Below are 21,757 nucleotides of genomic sequence, written 5' to 3'. Positions count from 1 at the left end.
GCCAGGCAGCTCCCCTCAGCAAGCTGTCAGCCTCCAACACTCCCAGCACTGGAGACGAGGGTGCTTTAGTCCTGAGAAATAGGATAGGTGCAGCGCACAGCAGCCTGTGCTACACCACCTGTCACTATAGCAGCAAGAACTGCTTGAAGCCCCTCCCAGGAGGAAAACATTGCAGTAAATAAATTGGTGTTTTGTATTTCTTTACAAAATAAATGATTTCCCTCCTGTTTGATCTCCATGAGGTAGAGAGCATCAGTCAATCGACTCGCCTTGGTAGATACGCCTTTTACATGGCACACTTTTTATTATGTGTTCCTTCCTTTTGAGTCCCTTTAGAGGTTAAGAGCCTTTCAAAGCAACAGCTTCTAATAAACTGCAATGGCGGCAATCACTATGGTTTTTTTGTGGGAGTGGCCACCAGACATGCTATCTTCAGGCTAACCTTTATCTTTTGATACCACCCTCAGCCTCGTACTTCTGACAGTGTCCTTGCTTTGTGTTAATAAGCTATCTGAGGTACATCTTGAAGTCTCTTGCTGGAAATGTGGAATGTGCTGCTTTCCAATGACCCCTGGTTATTTTTAGCAGAAATGTGCATTATTCTATTCCAGAAGCTAGTCACTGAGAGTGGGGAATAGATTGTCCCATAAGATGAACGAGCCATGAGCAAATGACACCAGGAAAGAGGATGCATCTGTGAAGGGGTGGTGGAGAAAAGCAATTATACTTTTTAAAAAGATTATAAATGGGTGTTCTTATTTCCGATTATGCTCTTTTACTCTCTGTTCCTTCTTTTTCTTTCTGTTTTTTAATAAAAATTGCATATACATAAAGTGTATATTTTGAGAGAGAGATATATATATAGTGAAATGATTGCTGCAGTCAGGCTAATTAACATGTCCTTCACATCTTTCTTTTTCTTTATCAAATATAAGAATTTTTTAATCCAATTTCCTTATTTTCTCTCCTGGGATGGCTTCTCTCATACCAAACCATCCATTCAAACTACAGTGTTGCCCCAAATTTAGAATCTCTTTTTGCTTTTTCTTCCTTTTGATTTCTAGCCCAAAGACCCTGAAATTGACTCCAAAACATGAAGGCTCTGATAATCCTCTTTATCTGAATCACTTGATTACTGAGTCACTTAGTATTACTGATTCACTTAGTATACACTAAGTGAAAAGAATAGAAAAATCAAAATCTCCCTCCAAGAGAGCACTTAAAAAAATGACAGGCCCAGGGCATGTGGTACCTCTGACAGACTCCACTAACAACCAGAAGACACTGGCAAAGAAAAGGACAATACAGGGGCCGGCCCCATGGCCCAATGGTTAAGTTCGGGCACTCCACTTCGTTGACCCAGAGTTTCGCTGGTTCGGATCCTGGGTGCAGACATGGTACCGCTCATCAAGCCATGCTGAGGCAGCATCCCACATGCCACAACTGGAAGGAACCACAACTAAAAATACACAACTATGTACTGGGGGGCTTTGGGGAGAAAAAGGAAAAAAAATAAAATCTTTAAAAAAAAAAAGAAGAGGGCAATACAGACAGATACAAGTTTAAACATTTTTGCTTAAATTCTCCTTTTAACTCTTAATTTTTGGGACATGTGTATCATTTTTTTTAAATCAAAGGCAACTTCAGAGTTGAATCACAATTGATTGAAGACTTCTAAATAAATTACTTTCTCAATGATGTAATGGCTCAACTTAGCAAAATCCAGAAGAGGATGTCAGCAAATATAGTCAAATGAATGTGAAGCATCATCAAAGACAGAAAATTTCAAGCACAGCCTCATTTCTCAGTCCCTGCGGTTTGACAATCGGTTCAACAAGACCCACTCCACATGGCACCAGCCTGTTATAAAACATTTTGGTTGTAATTCTGTGTTCTCATTAGAACCAGAGAGTCCCCAGTGCCCCCGCAAGGAAATCCTAGACATTTCTGGCCCATCCTTGGAGATTTTTACTCCCACTTGAAACAAAAAATGTTCAGCAAGTTGTAATGTAGAAATTTTAAGACAAAGCTCCAGATATTTGCATGAATTAAAACTTGCCCTTTTGCATCCACATTTTGCATCTTGATACAACAGCAGGATTTTCCCAGAGAAACTTTCTTCTGAGTAATTTGAAGGATGGGGTCCATTAAGGTCACTGGGTGTGAGATATGGTTTTGTCCAAAGGAAACAGGCAGCCTAAGCATTGGTCTTCCTGTTTGGACCTGGGTGGGTCCAAACTCAGAGAGCAGCATATTAGCCAACAGCTTGTAGGACGGTAATATTAGACCAGTGCTTCTCAGCCTTGGCTGCATATTGGAATCACCTGAGAAGCTTTAAAAGCCACTGGCTTTACTCACAGATATTCTGATTTAATTGGTTTGTAATGCACCCTAGTTGAGGGGGAGTGGTCATAAAACCTTCGCAGGTGATTCTCATGTGCAGCCCAAGTTGGAAACCAATGTTTTAGAGGAATGCTTCTCAAACTTTCCTGTGTAGACAAACAGTCTGGAGATCTTGCAGATTCTCCTTTAATAGCTATGGGGTGGGGCCAAAGTTCTGCATCTCTAACAAGCTCCCAGGTGGTGCCAGTGCTGCTGGTCCAGGGACCACCTGTTGATCCTTCTCACCGGTATCACATGAGACTTAGAAATTCAGAGTCTCAAGCCCAGCCCAAAACTTTCGCAGCAGAATCTTTATCATGATCCGCAGGCGATATGCACACATGTTAAAGTGTGAGAAGCATTGCTACTCCAGAGGCTGTCAATTTGAAGTTCAGTTATCACCTTTGTTCAGGTGGCAGCAGCACCGTCCCTTGAGCTTCCAGGAGCTCATCTCTTTCACATGCACAGCTGTCCTATCAGTTCCAGGAAAGGCAGTCCAAGCCCACCTGTGACTTATTGTGGGGGCCTCAGAAGTTGCCTATTGCAGATTAGCTACTTGAGGCCCAGACTAGCTCAGTGTTTCTCAACTTTGGCTGCACACTGGAATCAGCGGGTCTGCCTCAGGCATTCTCATTACCAGCTCTCTCCCTCCAGTACTTCCTCCAACATCTCTTACCCCACCCTGTTCTGGGAACTTATGCTCCCTTGATTTTAAGATTTTTCATTCTCCTGTACTCTCCTACTCCACTTTTTCTTCCTCCTATCCAGCTTAGATTCCATGGACCTTAATATACCCACAACTGGATTCACCCACCATGCTGATGGGTCTCCCTTTAAACTCAGGATAACAAGCCTAAAGGTGGCCCGCACTGCTGCCTGCCAATCACACTACATAACCTTAATACATTTAGTCACCGGCTCTTCTAGATGACTATTTCATACTTTCTCATTTTCTCCCAAACTTACGTCACTTCTTGGCCCTCCTGACTTCCAGTTAATAATCTTACTTCCTATTTCATTGAGGAAATGGGAAAAAGTCAGAACTTTTATATGCTTACTCTGCCACCACTTACCTGCACCTGTGCTCACATACCTGGCCTCCCCTTCACCTCTCATTACTACAGAGTGGCTATCTGGGCTCCTATCTAGGCCAAGCCTTCTACCAGGACACTAGATCCCATTCATCAGCAATCACTGTCTTGACACGTCCAAAACTGTGTACTTAAGCTTCCCCTCCAAACTTGCCCGTCTTACAATCTTTCCCAGATCAGTAAATGGCAACACCATCTGTTCAGGTATTCTGGCCAAAACCTGCAAGTCATTGGTTGATGACTCCTCTCTTTCCCTTGAACCCCAGGTGAAATCTGTCAGCAAATATTGTTGGTTCTATGCTCAAAATATATTTGTTTTTGGACCGCTTCTTACCACCCCTGCTGCCACCAACTTTGTCCAAACCACCATCTTCTCTTGCGTAGATGTACCCTGCTCCCACCCCCACCCCTACAGTCCCTTCTCAACCAACAACCAAGAGGTTTCCTTCAAAACCTAAGTCAGGTCACATGGCATCTCTGGCCATAACTCTTTAATGCTTTCCCTTCGCATTCACAGCAAGAGCCAGACGTAGTCAAGGCTCTACAGATGGCAGGCCCCTCTTATGTCATCTCCTTCTACTCCTTGGCTCTCTCACCCTGCCTCAAACACAGGACCTTCTCGCTCTTCTCCAAGTACAACTCACACGTACCTACCTCAGGGATTTTTCACTTGCTTTTCCCTCTTATAGAATGGGCCTCCCTCAGGTATGAGCACAACTCACTCCCTCACTTTCTTGATCTAAATGGCACCAAGAAATCAATAGTTTTAAACACAGCAGGAATCGCTGGCCAGTGAAATCCCCAATCTCCCCAACCAGGCTTGGTTCCAAAACCTTCTGGCTGCTTCTAAAAAGCAAATGCACCCTCACAAGGGACATTATTTTCCGCAACTGCATCTAGCGGAGGAGCTTATGCCATAGGTTAAGAAAACAACTCCAAAAACAATGTTCTAGAACTATTTTTTAAAATAAGACCCTCACTATAATGTGATCACAGTCTCCTCACAGTAAGTATTCAGATAGGCCAACATTTATTTGGATATATATCTCTCCAAATACTGAAATTCACATATATGTGTATATATGTATATACACAGACACATGTAATTTCTGATGTGTCATTAACATGTTAATCAAGTCATTTTTTAGTTCTTTTACAATACAGACCTCCACTTCCCTTAGCAAGAAGGAATCTTGATAGTAGGCAGGGTTGATTGATTCAATAAAGTAGAGCTTTGCCAACATATACCAACTAGTACTAAGCCAGTGCATGAACCGGGTGGGCTATGACAAGCCCTAATAAAGAGCCCCCTCTCCAACTGACGTCTTTTTTCCTTTTCCTTTTTATTATGGAAATAATGAGCAAAAGCAGTCTCTTTGTGCATCTTTTGTGTCTTTTTCTTGCCCTTAATGACACATATGCTTATTTGCACCTCCTCGGTCCTCTCCTTAACATAAATGGTATCATATCATACATATTGTTGTGTGACCTGCTTTTTTTTCATCTAGCTACATGTCTGGAGATCTTTACATGCCAGTCCAGGATGACCTCCTTCCTTTTAATAGTTGCATTATGGTATTCCATAATATAGACATATAATTATTTATTTATATTCCCATTTTTTAATTACTGCAAATAATTCTTCAATGAACAGCATATGCGTTTGTTAGAGGATAATTCCTGGAGATGGCTTTCTGGGTCTAAGGAATGTACATGTTAGCTTCTGAGAGATTGGCAAATTGCCCTTCAAAAACCTTGCCTAGCCAGACTGCAGTCAACAGGACCTAAGAGAACTTGCCTCCTCACCAGTACTTGATATGTTCATATTATCAACATATTTTTATTTTTGCCAATTCAATAGGTGAACTTTTTTGTTCTTAATTTCCAGTTTCCTGATTAATAGTGAGACTGAGCTGCTTTTCCTATGATTATTAGTCATTTATACTTATTCCTCTTGAATTGTCTATTCATATTCTTTGCTCATGATTTCATTAAATTGTTTTTTCCTACTGATTTACAGGAGCTCTTTTTATATCCTTATATCAGTAATTCATCCATAAAATGTATCTTAAATATTTTTCCAATTCTGTTTCTTGGCTTTTAACTTTTTCTACGTTATATTTTTTTTAAGGATTTTTTTTTTAAAGATTTTATTTTTTTCCTTTTTCTCCCCAAAGCCCCCCGGTACATAGTTGTATATTCTTAGTTGTGGGTCCTTCTAGTTGTGGCATGTGGGACACTGCCTCAGCATGGTTTGATGAGCAGTGCCGTGTCCATGCCCAGGATTTGAACCGACGAAACCCTGGGCTGCCTGCAGCAGAGCATGCGAACTTAACCATTCGGCCATGGGGCCAGCCCCCTCTATGTTATATTGAGCCACACATACAGTTTTAATTTTTAAGTCACATGCATTAAATATTTCTTTTATGTTTTCTTTGTTGTTATTTTTGCTGTTAGGTTTTTTTTCTCTTTGTGGAAGAAGAGTTCATCATGGTTAGGAGGGCATTTTCTTCATCTTAAAGTTATAGCAAATTTTCCTATAATTTCATTCAGTACTTTTATGATTTGGGGTGTTTATTTACACATTTAATCCACAAATCTATCTAGAATTTATTTCTATGTGTGAAGTAGGAGGACTATTTTTTTAAGCAGATTTTTAAACTGTGTCAATATCACTAATTAAATAGTTCATTTTTTTTTTACCCACTGCTTTGAAATGTTGATCTGTTTTTTAGGTAAATCTACAAATTTTTAGGTAACTCAAAGATTTTCTCTCTGTGTGTACTTTAGAATTAGCTTGTCAGGTATTGAATTTTTAAAAATAAACTATTGCCGTTGTAATTAGTAATATATTAAATCTATAGGGATAGGTTAACTTTGGAAAATTTGACATCTTTTTTCTTTTTATTATTTTACTGAGGTCATATTGGTTTATAGCATTGTGTAAAATTTCAAGTGTACATCATTATATTTCGGCATCTGTATAGACTGTACTATGTTCACCACCAAAAATCTCTTCTCCATTTGTCACCATACATAGGTGTCCCTTTACTCCTTTCACCCCCCCTTCCCCTCTGGTAAACACCAATCTGTTCTGGTTACCTATGTGTTTGTTTGTTTATCTTCCACATATGAATGAGATCATACAGTATTTGTCTATCTCTGTCTGACTTATTTTGCTTAGCATAATACCCTCAAGGTCCATCCACACTGTTGTCACAAATGGCACAATTTTTTCTTTTTTTATGGCTGAGTAGTATTCCATTGTGTATATATACCACATCTTCTTTATCCATTCATCCATCGATGGGCACTTGTGTTGCTTCCAAGTCTTGACTATTGTGAATAATGCTTCAATGAACATAGGGGTGCATATATCTTTTCCAGTTGGTATTTTCATGTTCTTTGGATAAATACTCAGAAGTGGAATAGCTGAGTCATATGGCATTTCTATTTTTAGTTTTTTTGGAAATCTCCATACTGTTTTCCATAGTGGATGCACGAGTTTACATTCCCTCCAACAGTGTATGAGGGTTCCACATCCTCTCCAACATTTGTTATTTACTATCTTTTTAATAATAGCCATTCTGACGGGTATGAGGTGCTATTTCATTGTAGCTTTGATTTGCATTTCCAAAATAATTAGTCATGTTGAACATCTTTTCATATGCCTGTTGGCCATCTGTATATCTTATTTGGAAAAATTTCTGTTCATATCCTCTGGCCAATTTTTTATTTAGCTGTTCATTTTTTGGTTGTTGAGTTGCATGAGTTTTTTATATATTTTGGAAATTAACCCCTATTGGAAATACGATTTCCAAATATTTTCTCCCAGTTAATAGGGAGTCCTTTCATTTTGTTGATGATTTCCTTTGCCTTGCAGAAGATTTTTAGTTTGATATAGTCCAATTTGTTTATTTTTTCTTTTGTTTCCCCTCTTTGAGGAGATATCATAGTCAAAAAGATACTGCTAAGACAATGTCAAAGAGCATACTGCCTATGTTTTCTTCTAGGAGTTTTATGATTTTAGGTCTTACATTTAAGTCTTTAATCCATTTTGAGTGAACTTTTGTATATGGTGTAAGATAATGGTCTAGTTTTTCCAACACTGTTTACTGAAGAGACTTTTCTTTCTCTCTTGTATGTTCTTGGCCTGCTTGTCAAATATTAGCTATGCACAGATATACGGTTTTACTTCTGGGCTCTCAATTCTGTCCCATTGATCTATGTGTCTATTTTTCTGCCAGTAACATGCTGTTTTGATTAACATAGCTTTGTATTATGTTTTGAATTCAGGGAATATGTTACCTCCAGCTTTGTTCTTTCTTCTAGGATTACTTTGGCTATTCAAGGGCTTTTGCTGTTTCATATAAATTTTAGCATTCTTTGTTCTATTTCTGTGAAAAATGTCCTCGGCATCTGGGATAGCATCATATCTGTAGATTACTTTACATAATAAGAACATTTTAACTATGTTTATTTTTCCAATCCATGTGCACAGAATATCTTCCCATTTCTTTATATCTTTTTCAATTTCTTTCAATAATGTCTTATAGTTTTGAGTGTATAAGTCTTTCACCTACTTGGTTAAATTTATTCCTAGGTATTTTATTCTTTTTTCTTGAAATTGTAAATGAGATTGTATTCTTGATTTCTCTTTCTGCTAGTTTGTTGTTAGTGTCTAGAAATGCAACTGATTTTTGTATGTTGATTTTGTATGCTGCAACTCTACTGTATTCAATTATTTCTAATAGTTTTTTTGTGAATTCCTTAGGGTTTTCTTTATACAGAATCATGTCATCTGCAAATAGTGACAGTTTTACTTCTTCCTTTCCAATTTGGATAAGTTTTATTTCTTTTTCTTCTCTAACTGCTCTGGCTAGGACTTCCAATACTATATTGAATAACAGTGGTGAGAGTGAGCATCCTTGCCTTGTTCCTGTTCTTAGAGGAATAATTTTCAGTTTTTGACCATTGAGTATGATATTGGCTGTGGGTTTGTAATATGTGGGCTTTATTATGTTGAGATACTTTCCTTCTATACCCATTTTATTAAGAGTTCTTATCATGAATGGATGTTGAATCTTGTCAAATGCTTTTTCTTTGTCTACTGAGATGATCATGTGGTATTTATTCTTCATTTTGTTAATGTGGTGTATCACATTGATTGATTTGCAGATGTTGAACCATCCCTGCATCCCTGGAATAAATCCCACTTGATTATGGTGCATGATCCTTTTAATGTACTGTTGTATTTGATACACTAATATTTTCTTGAGGATTTTTGCATCTATGTTCATCAGCTATATTGGCCTATAATTTTCCTTTTTTGTGTTCTTCTTGTCTGGTTCTAGTAGTTAGGAAGAGTCTTGTCCTTTTCAACTTTTTGGAAGAGTTTGAGAAGAATAGGTATTAAATCATCTTTGAATGTTTGGTAGAATTCATCAGAGAGGGTGTCTGGTCCTGGACTTCTGGTTTGGGGGAGATTTTTGATTACTATTTAAATCTCTTTACTTGTGATTGGTCTATTCAGATTCTCTATTTCTTCTTGATTTAGTTTTGGGAGGTTGTATCATTCTAAGAATTTATCCATTTCTTCTAGGTTATCCAAACTGTTGGCATATAGCTTTTGATCATATTCTCTTATAATCCTTTGTATTTCTGTGATATCAGTTGTAATTTCTCTTTCATTTCTGACTTTATTTATTTGAGTCTTCTCTCTTTTTTCCTAAGTGAGTCTGGCTGAGGGTTTGTCAATTTTGTTTATCTCTTCAAAGAACCACCTCTTAGCTTCATTGATCCTTTCTATTGCTTTTTTAGTCTCTATTTCATTTATTTCTGCTCTAATTTTTATCATTTCCTTCCTTCTACTGACTTTGGACTTTGTTCTTTTTTCTAATTTTTTTAGTTATGGGTTTAGATTGTTTTTTGAGATTTTTCTTGTTCCTTAAGGTAGGCCTGTATTGCTATAAACTTCCCTCTTATTACCACTTTTGCTATATCCCACAAGTTTTGGTATATTGTATATATACAATATTTGGTATATTTATTTTCATTTGTCTGCAGGTATTTTTTTGTTTATTCTTTGATTTCTTCATTGATCCAATAGTTGTTCAGTAGCATGTTGTTAAATCTCCACATATTTGTGACTTTTCTAGCTTTGTTCTTGTAGTTGATTTTTAGTTTCATACCACTGTGGTTAGAAAAGATGCTTGATATGATTTCGACCTTCTTAAATTTATTGAGGCTTGTTTTATTTCCCAACATAGGGTCTATCTTTGAGAATCTTCCATGTGCACTTGAGAAAAATGTGTATTCTGCTACTTTTGGATGGAATGTTCTGTCTTTCTATCTGTTAAGTCCATCTGGCCTAGTGTTTCATTTAAGGCTACTGTTTCCTTTGTTGACTTTCTGTCTGGATGATCTATCCACTGATGTAAGTGAGGTGTTAGCGTTGTTGTCAATTTCTCCAGTTAGGTTTGTTAACAGTTGCTTTATATACTTTGGTGCTCCTATGTTAGGTGCTTATATTTACTTATGTAAATAAGTGTTCTGTCTTCTTGGTGGAATGTTCCTTTTATCATTATATAATGTCCATCTTTGTCTTTTGCTATCTTTTTTGTCTTGAAGTCTATTTTGTCTGACATAAGTATGGCTACAACCACTTTCTTTTGATTGACATTTGCTTGGAGTATCATCTTCCATCCTTTCATTCTGAGCCTATGTTTGTCTTTAAAGTTGAGATGAGTCTCCTGGAGGCAGCATTTTTTTAATCCATGCAGTCACTCTGTGTCTTTTGAATGGTGAATTCAATCCATTTACATTTAGAGTGTTTGTTGACATATAAGGGCTTAATACTGCCATTTTATCTTTTGTTTTCTGGTTGTTCTATATTTCCAATATTTCTTTTTCCTTGTATTTATTTCTGCCGTTTCATTTTGGTGGTTTTATGTGATTTTTTTCTCAGTTTCTTCTTCATGATTTGCGACTCTGCTCTGATTTTTGTTTTGTGGTTACTATGAGGTTTGTATAAAAGATCTCATAGATGAGATAGTTCTTTTTCCACTGATAGCGTCTTATCTCTATTTGCTTATGCAGGTTCTGTCCTTTTCCTCTTCCCCTTCTGTTTTTGTTGTCACAAATTAGCCTCTTTTGTATCATGAGTTTGTTACCAAATTGAAGTGGTTGTGGTATTTTTAATGCTTTATTTCCCTTTAGCCTTTGTGTTAAAATTGTGTATTAACCTATTGTGATATAAAGTTGAAATTTTCTGATTCTGCTTGTCTATTTATCACCGTGCTCAAAGCTTCTTAAAACCTTGTCTTTTTTTAGGTAGGAGGACTCCTTTCAACATTTCTTATAAGGCAGGTCTACTGGCAATGAACTCCCTCAGCTTTTGTTTGTCTGGGAAAACTTTCATTTCTCCCTCATATCTGAAGGATCACTTTGCTGGGTAGAGTATTTATGGCAAATAGTTTTTGTCTTTCAGTATTTGAATATGTCACTCCACTCTCTCCTAGCCTTGAAAGCTTCTGCTGAGAAATCTGCTGATAGCCTGGTGGGGATTCCTTAGTAACTTATTTTCTTGTCTCTGGCCCCCTTAATAGTCTTTCTTTGTTATTGACTTTTGACAGTTTTATTATGATACGCCTTGGAGAAGTTATTTTTGCATTGAGATATTTAGGAGTTCTATTATCATCATGTACTTGTATATCCAGCTCCTTCCTCAGTTTTGGGAAGTTCTCAGCTATTATTTCTTTGCATAAGCTCTCTGCTCCTTTCTCCTTCTCTTCTCCTTCTGGGGCCCTATTATCCTTATGTTGCTTTTCCTAATTGAGTCAGATATTTCTCATAGAATTTCTCCACTTTTAAAAAATCTTAGTTCTCTCTCTTCCACCTGAATAATTTCTAGATTTCTATCTTCAAGCTCACTAATTCTCTCTTCCATGTGGTCTGCTTTATTTTCAATGCTTTCTACTTTAGTTTTTTGTCTCCTTAATTGTGTTCTTCATCTCCAGCATTTCTGTTTGGTTTTTGTATGTGTGTGTGTGAGGAAGATTGGCCCTGCACTAACATCTGTTGCCAATCTTCCTCTTTTTGCTTAAGGAAGATTGTGGCTGAGCTAATATCTGTGCCAATCTTCCTCTATTTTATGTAAGATGCCGCTACAGCATGGCTTGATGAGCGTAAGGTCTGTGCTTGAGATCCAAAACAGCAAACCTCGGGGTGCCAAAGTGGAGTGTGCAGACTTAAACACTACACCACCAGGCGAGCCCCTGTTTGTGTTTTTCTTAGAGTTTTAATCTCTTTGGTGAAGTGCTTCTTCTGCTCATTAATTTTATTCCTGTGCTCACTGACTGTCTTTCTGAGTTTTCTTATAACTCATTGAGTTTCCTCATGACGGCTATTTTAAATTCTTTGTCAATTAGATTGTAATCTTCTGTGACTTCAACTTTGGTTTCTAGAGAGTTATCATTTTCTTTCCTGCTCTGCAATGTTACTGTAGTTCTTCATGGTACTTGATGAGTTGATCCTCTGCTTGCACATTTGTGGTAGTAAACAACTTTCTTATTTGGGTAAGGCTTTGGTTACTTTGGTTCTGAGCTACTTCTGGTAGTGTTTGAGAGCCTGCACTTTCTACCTTCCACTGTCTCTGCTAAAGGCATCATCAGTGCCCTCCTTGTGCTGCTTGTACCTCTGAGGTTGCTGGTGCCTTGCTGCTTACAGTGTTGCTTCAGTCTCAGGTGTTGCCCCCAGGGTCATCAAGCTGTGAGCACTTCTGCTGCTTGCAGGGTCACCTGGGTCTCATGTTACCTTGCTGGCTCTCCACAGGCTCTCCACGGGCTTGGGTGCTACTCCCCCATGCACCACCTGTGCTGCTGCTCCCAAGTTATCTATGGGTGCTGGCAGCACCACTTCCAGTGGCACTGGGTTCGCAGGTGTTGCTGTCACTGTCAGGTACCCTGGGTCTTGTCTGCAGCCGCCACTGCTGGTAGAGCTGGTCAGAAGTACCACCACTAGGGCTGGGTCATGGTTTCTCCTGTGGTTCCAGAGGCTTCAAGTGTCACAGGTGCCACCTGCCACTTCTTGGGGAGGGGCAGGGGCTAAGCTATGAGTGTTGTTGCTTGTCCTGCAGCCTCTGGTGGCTTGTGTGCACTGGTGTGCTTTGAAACCTCAGGTCAGGGCACACCACCCCGCTGGGGAAATCCATGTTTTAGATGATATCCCCACTGATGGAAAGACTGGCACCACTGCCAGGGGAGTGGGAAAGACTGGGTCACTGGCTCTGCTGTGTTCTGAAGCCTCAGGACATGTGTGGCACCTGCCAACACTAGGCCGGGCAGAGGCTAAGCCACAATTGCCCTGTCTGACCCTGCAGCCTCTGGTCCCCAGCTCACTTGCCTATGTGATGATCCACATTTTGGAACACAGCTTCAAGGCGGGTGAGAGGGGCCTGTTCCCATAGCTCCACTGCCTCCTGGAGGTCCAGACTACCCACCTTCAGATGTTTAGGTGCATGGATTTCTCAAGTGTTCTAGTGTGCTGTGCAGGGAGTCCTTTGCTGGTCAATGGATGTCTGACTGGTTGTAACTTAGAGGGGAGAGACAAAGGGATACTCTGCCATCATGCTGATATCACTCTTGAAGTCGACATCTTAATAATATTTATTCTTCCTGTTCAGAAACGTGATATGTCTCTACATTTATGTAGATATTTCTTATGTCCTTTAATAAAATTTTATATCCTGTTTTGTTCTACAGTCTGACCATTTCCTCTTATGATTATTTGGATATGACTTTTTGATGGTGGTGCTATTTGAATACTATCTTTTTTCCCATCCCATATTCTCATTGGTTATTGATGGCATATAGGAAAACTATTGATATTTTTGGATTTTAATTTCAAATGCTATCACCTTAATGAATTTTCTACTTATTAGCTGTCAGAGCTTCTCAGAGAGTTGTATTGGAATTTCTTGTAATTTTCCATGAGTGCCATGAAAAACTGAATATTGTCTTTTAGGTCTATTACAACAAACTTGTTAATTATGTTATTTGAATCCTCTAGACTTACTAATTTTTTGTCTACCCAAACATAATTTTTGAGAAATGTGTGCTAATGCCTTCCACTATGATTGTGAATTTGTTAGTTTTTTTCTTATGTATTTCAATGTAACTATCAGATAATAAGTGTCCATGGCTCTTAAAGTTCTTGGTGGATTTTTTTCCCTTTATCATGCTTTTCTCTTGTACTATATTTGCCTGATATTAATATTTATACATCTGCTTTTTTTCAATAGCCATTTCTTTATTTTCAGTCTTCATCATTTTCATAAAATGTATGTCTCTACAAGGCAGCATATAGATTTATCTTTAAAACAAATGTGAAAGCTTCTGTATTTTAATAAGATAATATAATCAATGAACAATTACTTACTTCAACCACATGAAATTGCTGTTTTTATGGGTCAAAAACAGTCAAACATTGGCAATTCCACATGGTTAAACCAAATATTTTAATTATTCATGTGTTTAAACTTATTCCTGCCATCTTTATATTTCACATTCACATTTTCTGCTGTTTTCCTTTTTTTTATTTTTATTTCATTTCTCCTTTCATACCCTTGGTACCTTTGACTGATTTTCTTTGTTCTGCATTTTTTCTCCTTCTCACTGTTAGGAAGTTGTATATAGTAGTCCCTTGCCATTTTTCAGTGCTTCTCTTTGAGTATTTAATGCATATTTTCAGAATTTAGATATTATTATTCAATAATTACAGTCTTCTCCTGACCAGAAGAATTTGATAAAATTTCACTTTATTTCTCCCAAATTCCCATTCTCCAAGTTGTCATTTATTTATTAATTTTTAGTTTCTGTTTCTTTTTACTGCATACATAAAACTACTTGGGCTAAACCATATTCCATCAGTTTCTTCACTCACTATTTTTCTAGCATCTCTCATCTTCCTCCTCAGTTATTTTATTTTCTGTTTTGTTGAGGTGCACTTTCAATTATTACAGAAAAGGCCTGTGGGAGTTAAATTCATGATTCCTTATATATATTGGAATGTGTTTATTTGGCTTTCTCATTTGATTGCTCGCTTGGCTGAACACAGGATTTTAAGTTCAAAATAATTTTCCCTCATAATCTTTTCCACCACTATCACCTAAGAAAAGTCTGAAGAAATCTAATTCTTATTCCCTTGTTTGTAAACTATCTTTTCCCCTTCTCTGAATACTTTGGAGATTTTTCTCTTTATCCTTGGAGATCTAAAATTTAACCAGGATGTATCTTGATGTGGAGTTTTACTTATTTGCTCCATTTGGTACGTGATAGATCATTTACATCTTAAGATTCAGCCTTTCTTCCTCTCTGGAATTTTCCCTTCCTCCTCCTCCTTCTTCTTCTTCTTTACCTCCCTTCCCTCCTCTTCCTCTTCTTCTCCTCCTTACCCTCCTTTTTTCAATCTTGCAACTCCTATTAGAGAGATATAGGATCTTCTGATTCTGTCTTACATATCTCTTGACTTTTCCTTGATATTTTCTTTTCTCTGTCCTTTTGCATTATGTCCTGGGGAAATTAGTCAACTCATTATTTTAGCTTATTAATTTGCTTTTCAGCTATGTTCATTACCCTTTCAAACTATCTTTTTAAAGGCATTGTTCTATTGTGTCTCTCTAAAGATATTACTTATGTATATTTTAAATTCTTTTCCCATTTGTTTCATTAAGTCTTTTCACCAGATGATGATTCTTCTCCTTGTTGAATTTGGTGCCTCTTATGGTGCTAGTCTTTCTTAAATAGAGATGATGCTTTGTCTTACGCTTATTTTTGTATTTAAGAATCCTTGCTTGCCTAGGTATTCATCTACCTTGAGTGATTGTAGAAGGGATGTGGAATGAGTTGCCAGGACCAGTAGTTTGTGTTCTTACTGTGTGCTCTCCCCACCTCTCTACATTGGGTCATTGTTCTTCCATTCAGTTCCTATTTCCCACCATCTTGCTTTGTCCTATAGACAATATGACTGCTTTTTACTTATTAACCCAATAAAAGGAGGACAAAGAGATCTGGTTTCCCAGTTAATCACCTTGACTATCAGCTTCCTCTAGTTTTTGACTCTCTGCTTGAAGCTCCCCTACAGTTAGCTTATATCCACATCAGTCATCTCTACAAATGATTTAGAGCTATGGCTTTCTATGGTCTTATTTCTCCATTTACCAGATCTTATTTATGTTCTATCTTTTGTGATCCATCAATATTTATGATTAATTGATGATACTCATCTTTCTAGTCATTTATAAATTTATTTTGTTTTTTAAATATCTTTTATTTTCATTTTACAAGACTTAGAGGAGTGGTAGAGTACATACAAGCACTGTGCCTGTCAACTTTTGTTGACCTTCCTCTAATTTCTTAATAAAAAAATTAAATTTAGCCATCTTCAGTTTGTGTTTCTCTTACTTCAAAGAACTGTTTATAGCACAGTTACCCTTTCCAACAAAAAGAAAACACAAACATAGTTTATTATTCTGAGCTCAACCCAGGTAAGAAAAATAGCTGCTTCCCAAAAGGAAATAAGGGTATAAAATGAAATATTAGGTGAGAACAGAAGTGTCAATATAGGCACAAACGAATAACTGGTGTTTGATAACGATTTTTTCTTTCTCTACAAATCCATGATTCTATTTGCTACTGAGTCGGCATGTAGCTAAATCAAATAAGAAGAGACATGCTTCCAAATCTGGTAGCATTTTTTACAATAGGCCATGGATATGTTCTCTTTGCTTGCTTACAAACACCAAGGCCTGTAGCATGGTTTAAGAAGAAAAAGCATTGGTTTTAGGACTGGGTACAATTCCCAATTTATCTGCTCAAATTTTCTGACTTTCCATTGATTTGTCTATAAAAGTTGGATAAAAATATCTATAACATTTAGAAAACTAAAAAATACCCTACAAGTTTAAAGATGGAAAAAGAAAGATTGTCAAATTGCAGGAGAAACAAAGCCATTCTTATGACTACATTTTAAGATTTTGCTCAAACCTCCTATACCCCACCCCCAAAAATGATTGTGTACTCACAGCCTGAGATTCACTTTCACATGCAGCCATTTGTGTTAGAAAGAAAGATAAAGATAGTAAGTAGGCTAAGTGATAAGTTAAATGTACAAATGGATAAAGATATGTTCTATTGCAATGCCTGTTTTTGCAATATCTAGTCCAGTTTGATTTTCTGGTATAATTAAAATGCTATGGGAGGCTTACCTGAGACTAGAGGACACTGACCTTTGGAAGGTATTGACTGCTTCTGAAGAAACTTCACTCGTGCTCAAAGGAATGGGGTGGGGTGAAAGTACACCTATGCAGAGCCAAGAAGACTCAATGATGCAAAGGAAAAAGAGGATAATGCTCCAAAGCCAGGTAGTTCTTCCCTGGACCAGATCTTGAATTCTAAGTAAGTTTCCAAGCTCAATTGTCCCCCTCAGGAACAAGTAGACCGCCGAGAATGTGTTTCAGATCTGGGTTAGCACTCACACGACCCAAAAGAAGTGGCTCTGGAAGGTTAAAAAATTAGCCCATCCCTTTGGCAGAGAAGTTTCAAGTGCCTAATTTTTTTAAAATTCTATTGAATTTGAAGATCATTCCCTGGCAGAAAGTCTTCACTGATCCTGAAAACTAGGTTAGAATCCTGTATCTTGCCCTCAGAGCATTTATCTCAAGGAAGAGCTAGCTGCCCATTTCCTCATAGGTAGAAATTCTGGATCTCTGAGCAAGGAACCAAAAAGTCTGGGCAGGATGGAATAGTTTCCCACCTTCCCTCAGGACCCACGATGACACATCTTTATGAGGCATCAATGATGGGAAACCCCAGGTTGTTTTCTCAAGTCAGTGTCAAGTTCCTTATGATGAGTGGACACTCCTCCATGGTCTGGCAATCTGTTGCTCTCAGTTTTCCATATTGTGGGTCACTGTTCGTCTTCACCGGCATTTTAGAGGAAAGCTAGGAGAAGCTGGGGCAAATGCCAGCCCGAGGTCACTCTAAAGTGACTACTGGGATAGTGGATAAGCTGGAGGCTGACCAGAGAGTTCAAGTCGCTCACCTTGCTGGGTGTGATTTTCCTTGCTTGTCAAATGGGTATTTGAACTTTATGATTTCTATGTCCCCTCTGACCTGATATCTTGTGTATCTTGTGGTTCCATGTCTGAAATTAATTTTGTTTTAATTTTGTTGACATAATGTTTTAGTTCTTCTACCTAAAACCAACTATTTTACTAAGCCAAATGTTAACTTTTCTCCTAAACCAACTGTTGACTTTATTTTGAGTAATATTTCTCATAAAATCTAAAATATAATTCCATTCAGAGTCCAGAAGTATTACTTCCAGACCTACTTCTCTCTTCTCTCTTGATAGGATGAATTTATATGATGTCATTTCAAATAAGAAATAACAATTAGAAATATAAGGACACAGATGGATTGTAATTTGTCTTTGGGTGGTGAAACTGAAATTGAAATATAATGATGTACCCTTGAGATTTGTATAATGTTATAAACCAATGATACCACAATAAAAAAAAATTTAAAGAAATATAAAGATATAAACAACGTTTGGGGAGACAGAGTAATCCAAAAATTGGTAAACAGTCTGAAAAAACATCTTATTAAATCAAAGAGGAAATAGTTTGGAAAAGATTTTCCTGGAATTATACAATCACCTTTTCTCTCAAAAATATGTCCATTTGCCTATTAGAACATAAAAGGGTATAATTGATTATCACAATCTTGTAGATGTAATCATAATAAAACCTATTTAAATCACCTAATAAAATCAAGATATTTAGCTATTTGAGAGCCAATGCATTTGATATGAGATTTTCAACTTACAAATGTAAACAGTGGAGTTCCTCAACCATCTTTCAAATTCGCATGCAATGGATAGTCCCCAGTAGGTGGTTATGAACATTCTTTCTTACGGATAATCACAATTCTCCCACAGGAATGATACCATTGTCACTGAAAACCAAAGGGTGAAGTGACAGAAAAGACTGTGGCTTGGATGCAGCCAGCAGCCATCAAAACCTACAGATTTTGTATAATTTCCTCTGGAACGGACCAGGTCAGGAGATGAGTGAGCCAAGCCAGTAGCACAAGAAGGTCTTCCACACAGCCTTTCCCCATGGTCCTCCTTATTCCTGCAGGAAATCAACTCCATTTCATAAGGGGAAGGAGAGCAAAGAACTCAAAGAGGGTGTGAGAGAGAATGAGAAAGTCCGCTTGTAATTATTCAATGACTCCCCGTTGCCTCCAGGTAATGTGTGAGATCCTCATGTGGACACTTAAGGCTCCTACTCTGTGCCCAGCTGACATTGTAGCCTCCTCCACACCACGGGGAATAGTAGGTAGGGGTAGAATCTGAGAGGGAGCCAGACCAATAAGGACCTTGGCTTTGACTCTGAGTGAGATGGGAGCCATTATAGGTTCTGAGCAGAGTGATATTCTTACTCGTTCTTCTCAAATACACACTATATTTCCACATGTAGACCCATTCACCCTGAGTGCCTTCTCCAAGCATCCCTGCCCATGGCAATCTCATTCCACCTCATGGCCCATCTCCAAGGCCCCTCCTCCATGCAGCCACCTTGATTCCTCCAGAAGGTGTGACTCTCCTTCTAGCTCTGATCTTACAAACACCCAAAATACTTGATTTAGGCCAAGGTTTTGCACTTTCTGCCTGATACTAACTATCAGGAGTTAGAGGACACAGTCATACATGTCTTGCTTTGAGCCTCAGCTTAATTGCAAATTCCTCAGGCTTGGATTACATGTTATGCAGCAGAATAGTACTGTTACTTCAACTGCAAGAGAAGCCAGTTACCTCCACAAACTCATCAACTTGGTTTCTGGGCCCTCTGCTATATGACAGCCAGCCACCTGCCAACAGGCCCAACAGTTCAAGTTCATCCACATTTCTAAAAACACAATGAGTGAGGGTAGTCAAGTTCAGAAAAGTTAAGGCTAAATTATCATTCAACCAATTTTTTCTGACTAAACTGCTTTGGACATAAACATCTATTGTTACCCTTCAGATGGATTTCCTCAGGAATTCACCGTCTCTGCTACTCATTTTGGGACTTGTGTTATAGTGTCATCTTTGTTACCTTTATTTTCACAGTTTTTGCTTCCCCCACTAAACTGTACCTTCTTTAAGGATGGAGGCCTCGCAGAGTTATTTGTGGACTCCACCTGTCCCCTTACCCACAGACCCTTGCTCAAAAACTATTTACAGATGGAATAGTTGATGGCTTTTCCAGGTCTTCTCCTAGACTTTGATTGCAAGTGAAATACTAAAAGGAGAGACCAAAGGTAACCTTCTGCCTCTGTTATTACAGGATTTTGTGCCACTGTATCAAAACTTTGAGAATTTTTACACACGGAATCTTTACATGAGAATCAGAGACAACTGGAACCGGCCCGTCTGCAGTGCACCAGGGTCTCTGTTCGACATGCTGGAGAGGGTGTCAGATGACTACAACTGGACGTTTAGGTGAGGCAGCCACCTGGAGGGGCTTGGTTGAAAGAAAATCATTTCAAGGAAGTCTTAGCGTGGGCACCAGGTTACAGATCTGAAAAAACCAAAGCATTCAAATAGCTGGGCTTCCACCATTCAGGCCTTTGCAAGCTCTCATGATGCCAGTGGGGGAAGTCACAGTAATTAAGTTGCCAAGGGTGGCTTGTTTATATTGCAATTAAAGCAAGACCTGTGTCAGAAGGTGCAGGATACACAGAGCCAGCCAAGAAGAGCCTTTTTCAGGTTTATTGACAAATTATACCCTCCTACCTTTTGCAGAAGCAGATAGTGATGACCACAGCTCTTTCTCATTTAGAAAGGTCTTGTTCAAATTTAAACCAGGGCACAGGTATCATGAAAGCAAGCACCCAAGGAAAATTAGGGCTAAGTAACACTCCATGGCTCAGGATTTGTTTTCCAAATGCCCTTCTCAGCTTCATCACGGGGTTACATTCCTCTAAGGGCAAACTGTTTTGGAGTAACAACGGTGCAAGTCAAAAGAAAATATACTATTTGGGCTAGACCTGAGATCTCTTTGTGAAAGTCTTTTATGGGGCACCAGGACAATATTAAATGTGAAAGCCCTCTGTGCTCACCTGCCCTTCTCGCTGCAGGTATACTGGAAGAATCATCAAAGATGTCATCAACATGGGCTCCTATAACTTCCTTGGCATGGCAGCCAGGTATGATGAATCTATGAGGACAGTAAAGGAAGTTTTAGAGGCATATGGCGTAGGTGTGGCCAGCACCAGACATGAAATGGGTATGTATGTTCATTATTTGGAAATTTTGTCCAGTTGGGTCTTAGATGCCTTGTGTCTACCTCTCAAATCCAGAGCATATCTAGACTGTGTGCCTCAAAAAGCTGTCACAAAAATGCAAAAAGAAAAAGGTATATGGAATTCTTTTTGGAAATTGTAAGCATTATGCTGCTGCCAGGCTGTTTATTAATTGCATGTTTTAATTCTTAAGAATAAATAAAAATGGATCTTTCCTGACCATATTACCTAAAATCACAATTAATGTGCCTCCACCATCAGGTCCTTTCCTGGGTCCTTTCTCCCACTTTTCCTTTTTTTCTTAACAGCTTCATTGAGGTATAATTGATATCCAAAAATACTATACTTATTTAACGTATACAATTTGCTGAGTTCAGACATATGCAGAAACCCATGAAACCATCACCGTAATCAAGGTGATAAATGTATCCATCACCTCAGAAAGTTTTTTATGTACCCCCTTTTTCATGGTAAGAACACTTAGCATGAGATCTACTCTTTTAACAAATATTTTAAGCACACAATACAGTATTGTTAACTATAGGACTATGTTGTACGGCAGATCTCTAGAACTTGTACATCTTGCATAACTGAAACTTTATACACAGTGACCAACAACTTCTCATTAGCATTTGGCTCTCTCTCCCACTTTTCTTAATGATGTCCATCACTGATCTTGCTTCTGTATGTGTATATTGGCCATCTTTCTTACTAAAATGCAAGCTTCATGAAGGGTGGAATTGGCCTTGTGGACTGTTGTGTTGAAGGAATGATGAATGAGTGAATGAATGGATAAGATGGAACAGACTGCCTGTTTCTCTCTCTTGTAGCTGAAATATTTTTCTCCTATACAGAGGAGTGAAATCTGTGAGAAGGAAACTTCTGCTCCCCTCTACTTCGGGGAGGAGGTGTGATGCAAGCTTCTCCACTAGGGAG

General features: G+C 38.3%; 1 protein-coding gene across 2 annotated transcripts in view; it reads left to right on the top strand.

Annotated features, from left to right (window-relative positions):
* SPTLC3 (serine palmitoyltransferase long chain base subunit 3) overlaps nucleotides 1-21,757 on the top strand; it is a 148,307-nt gene that overhangs the window by 39,627 nt on the left and 86,923 nt on the right. For both annotated transcript variants that reach the window (XM_001492503.5, XM_005604475.4), the window contains exons 3-4: nucleotides 19,864-20,018; nucleotides 20,657-20,805. In XM_001492503.5, coding sequence (XP_001492553.1) covers nucleotides 19,864-20,018; nucleotides 20,657-20,805 — 304 coding nt within the window. The remainder of the gene's footprint in view (nucleotides 1-19,863; nucleotides 20,019-20,656; nucleotides 20,806-21,757) is intronic.

This window comes from Equus caballus, chromosome 22 (assembly GCF_041296265.1).
Source record: "Equus caballus isolate H_3958 breed thoroughbred chromosome 22, TB-T2T, whole genome shotgun sequence".
Taxonomy (NCBI): domain Eukaryota; kingdom Metazoa; phylum Chordata; class Mammalia; order Perissodactyla; family Equidae; genus Equus; species Equus caballus.
Note: the sequence above shows the minus strand (reverse complement) of the source record. Positions and strands in the feature narration are given on the sequence as shown.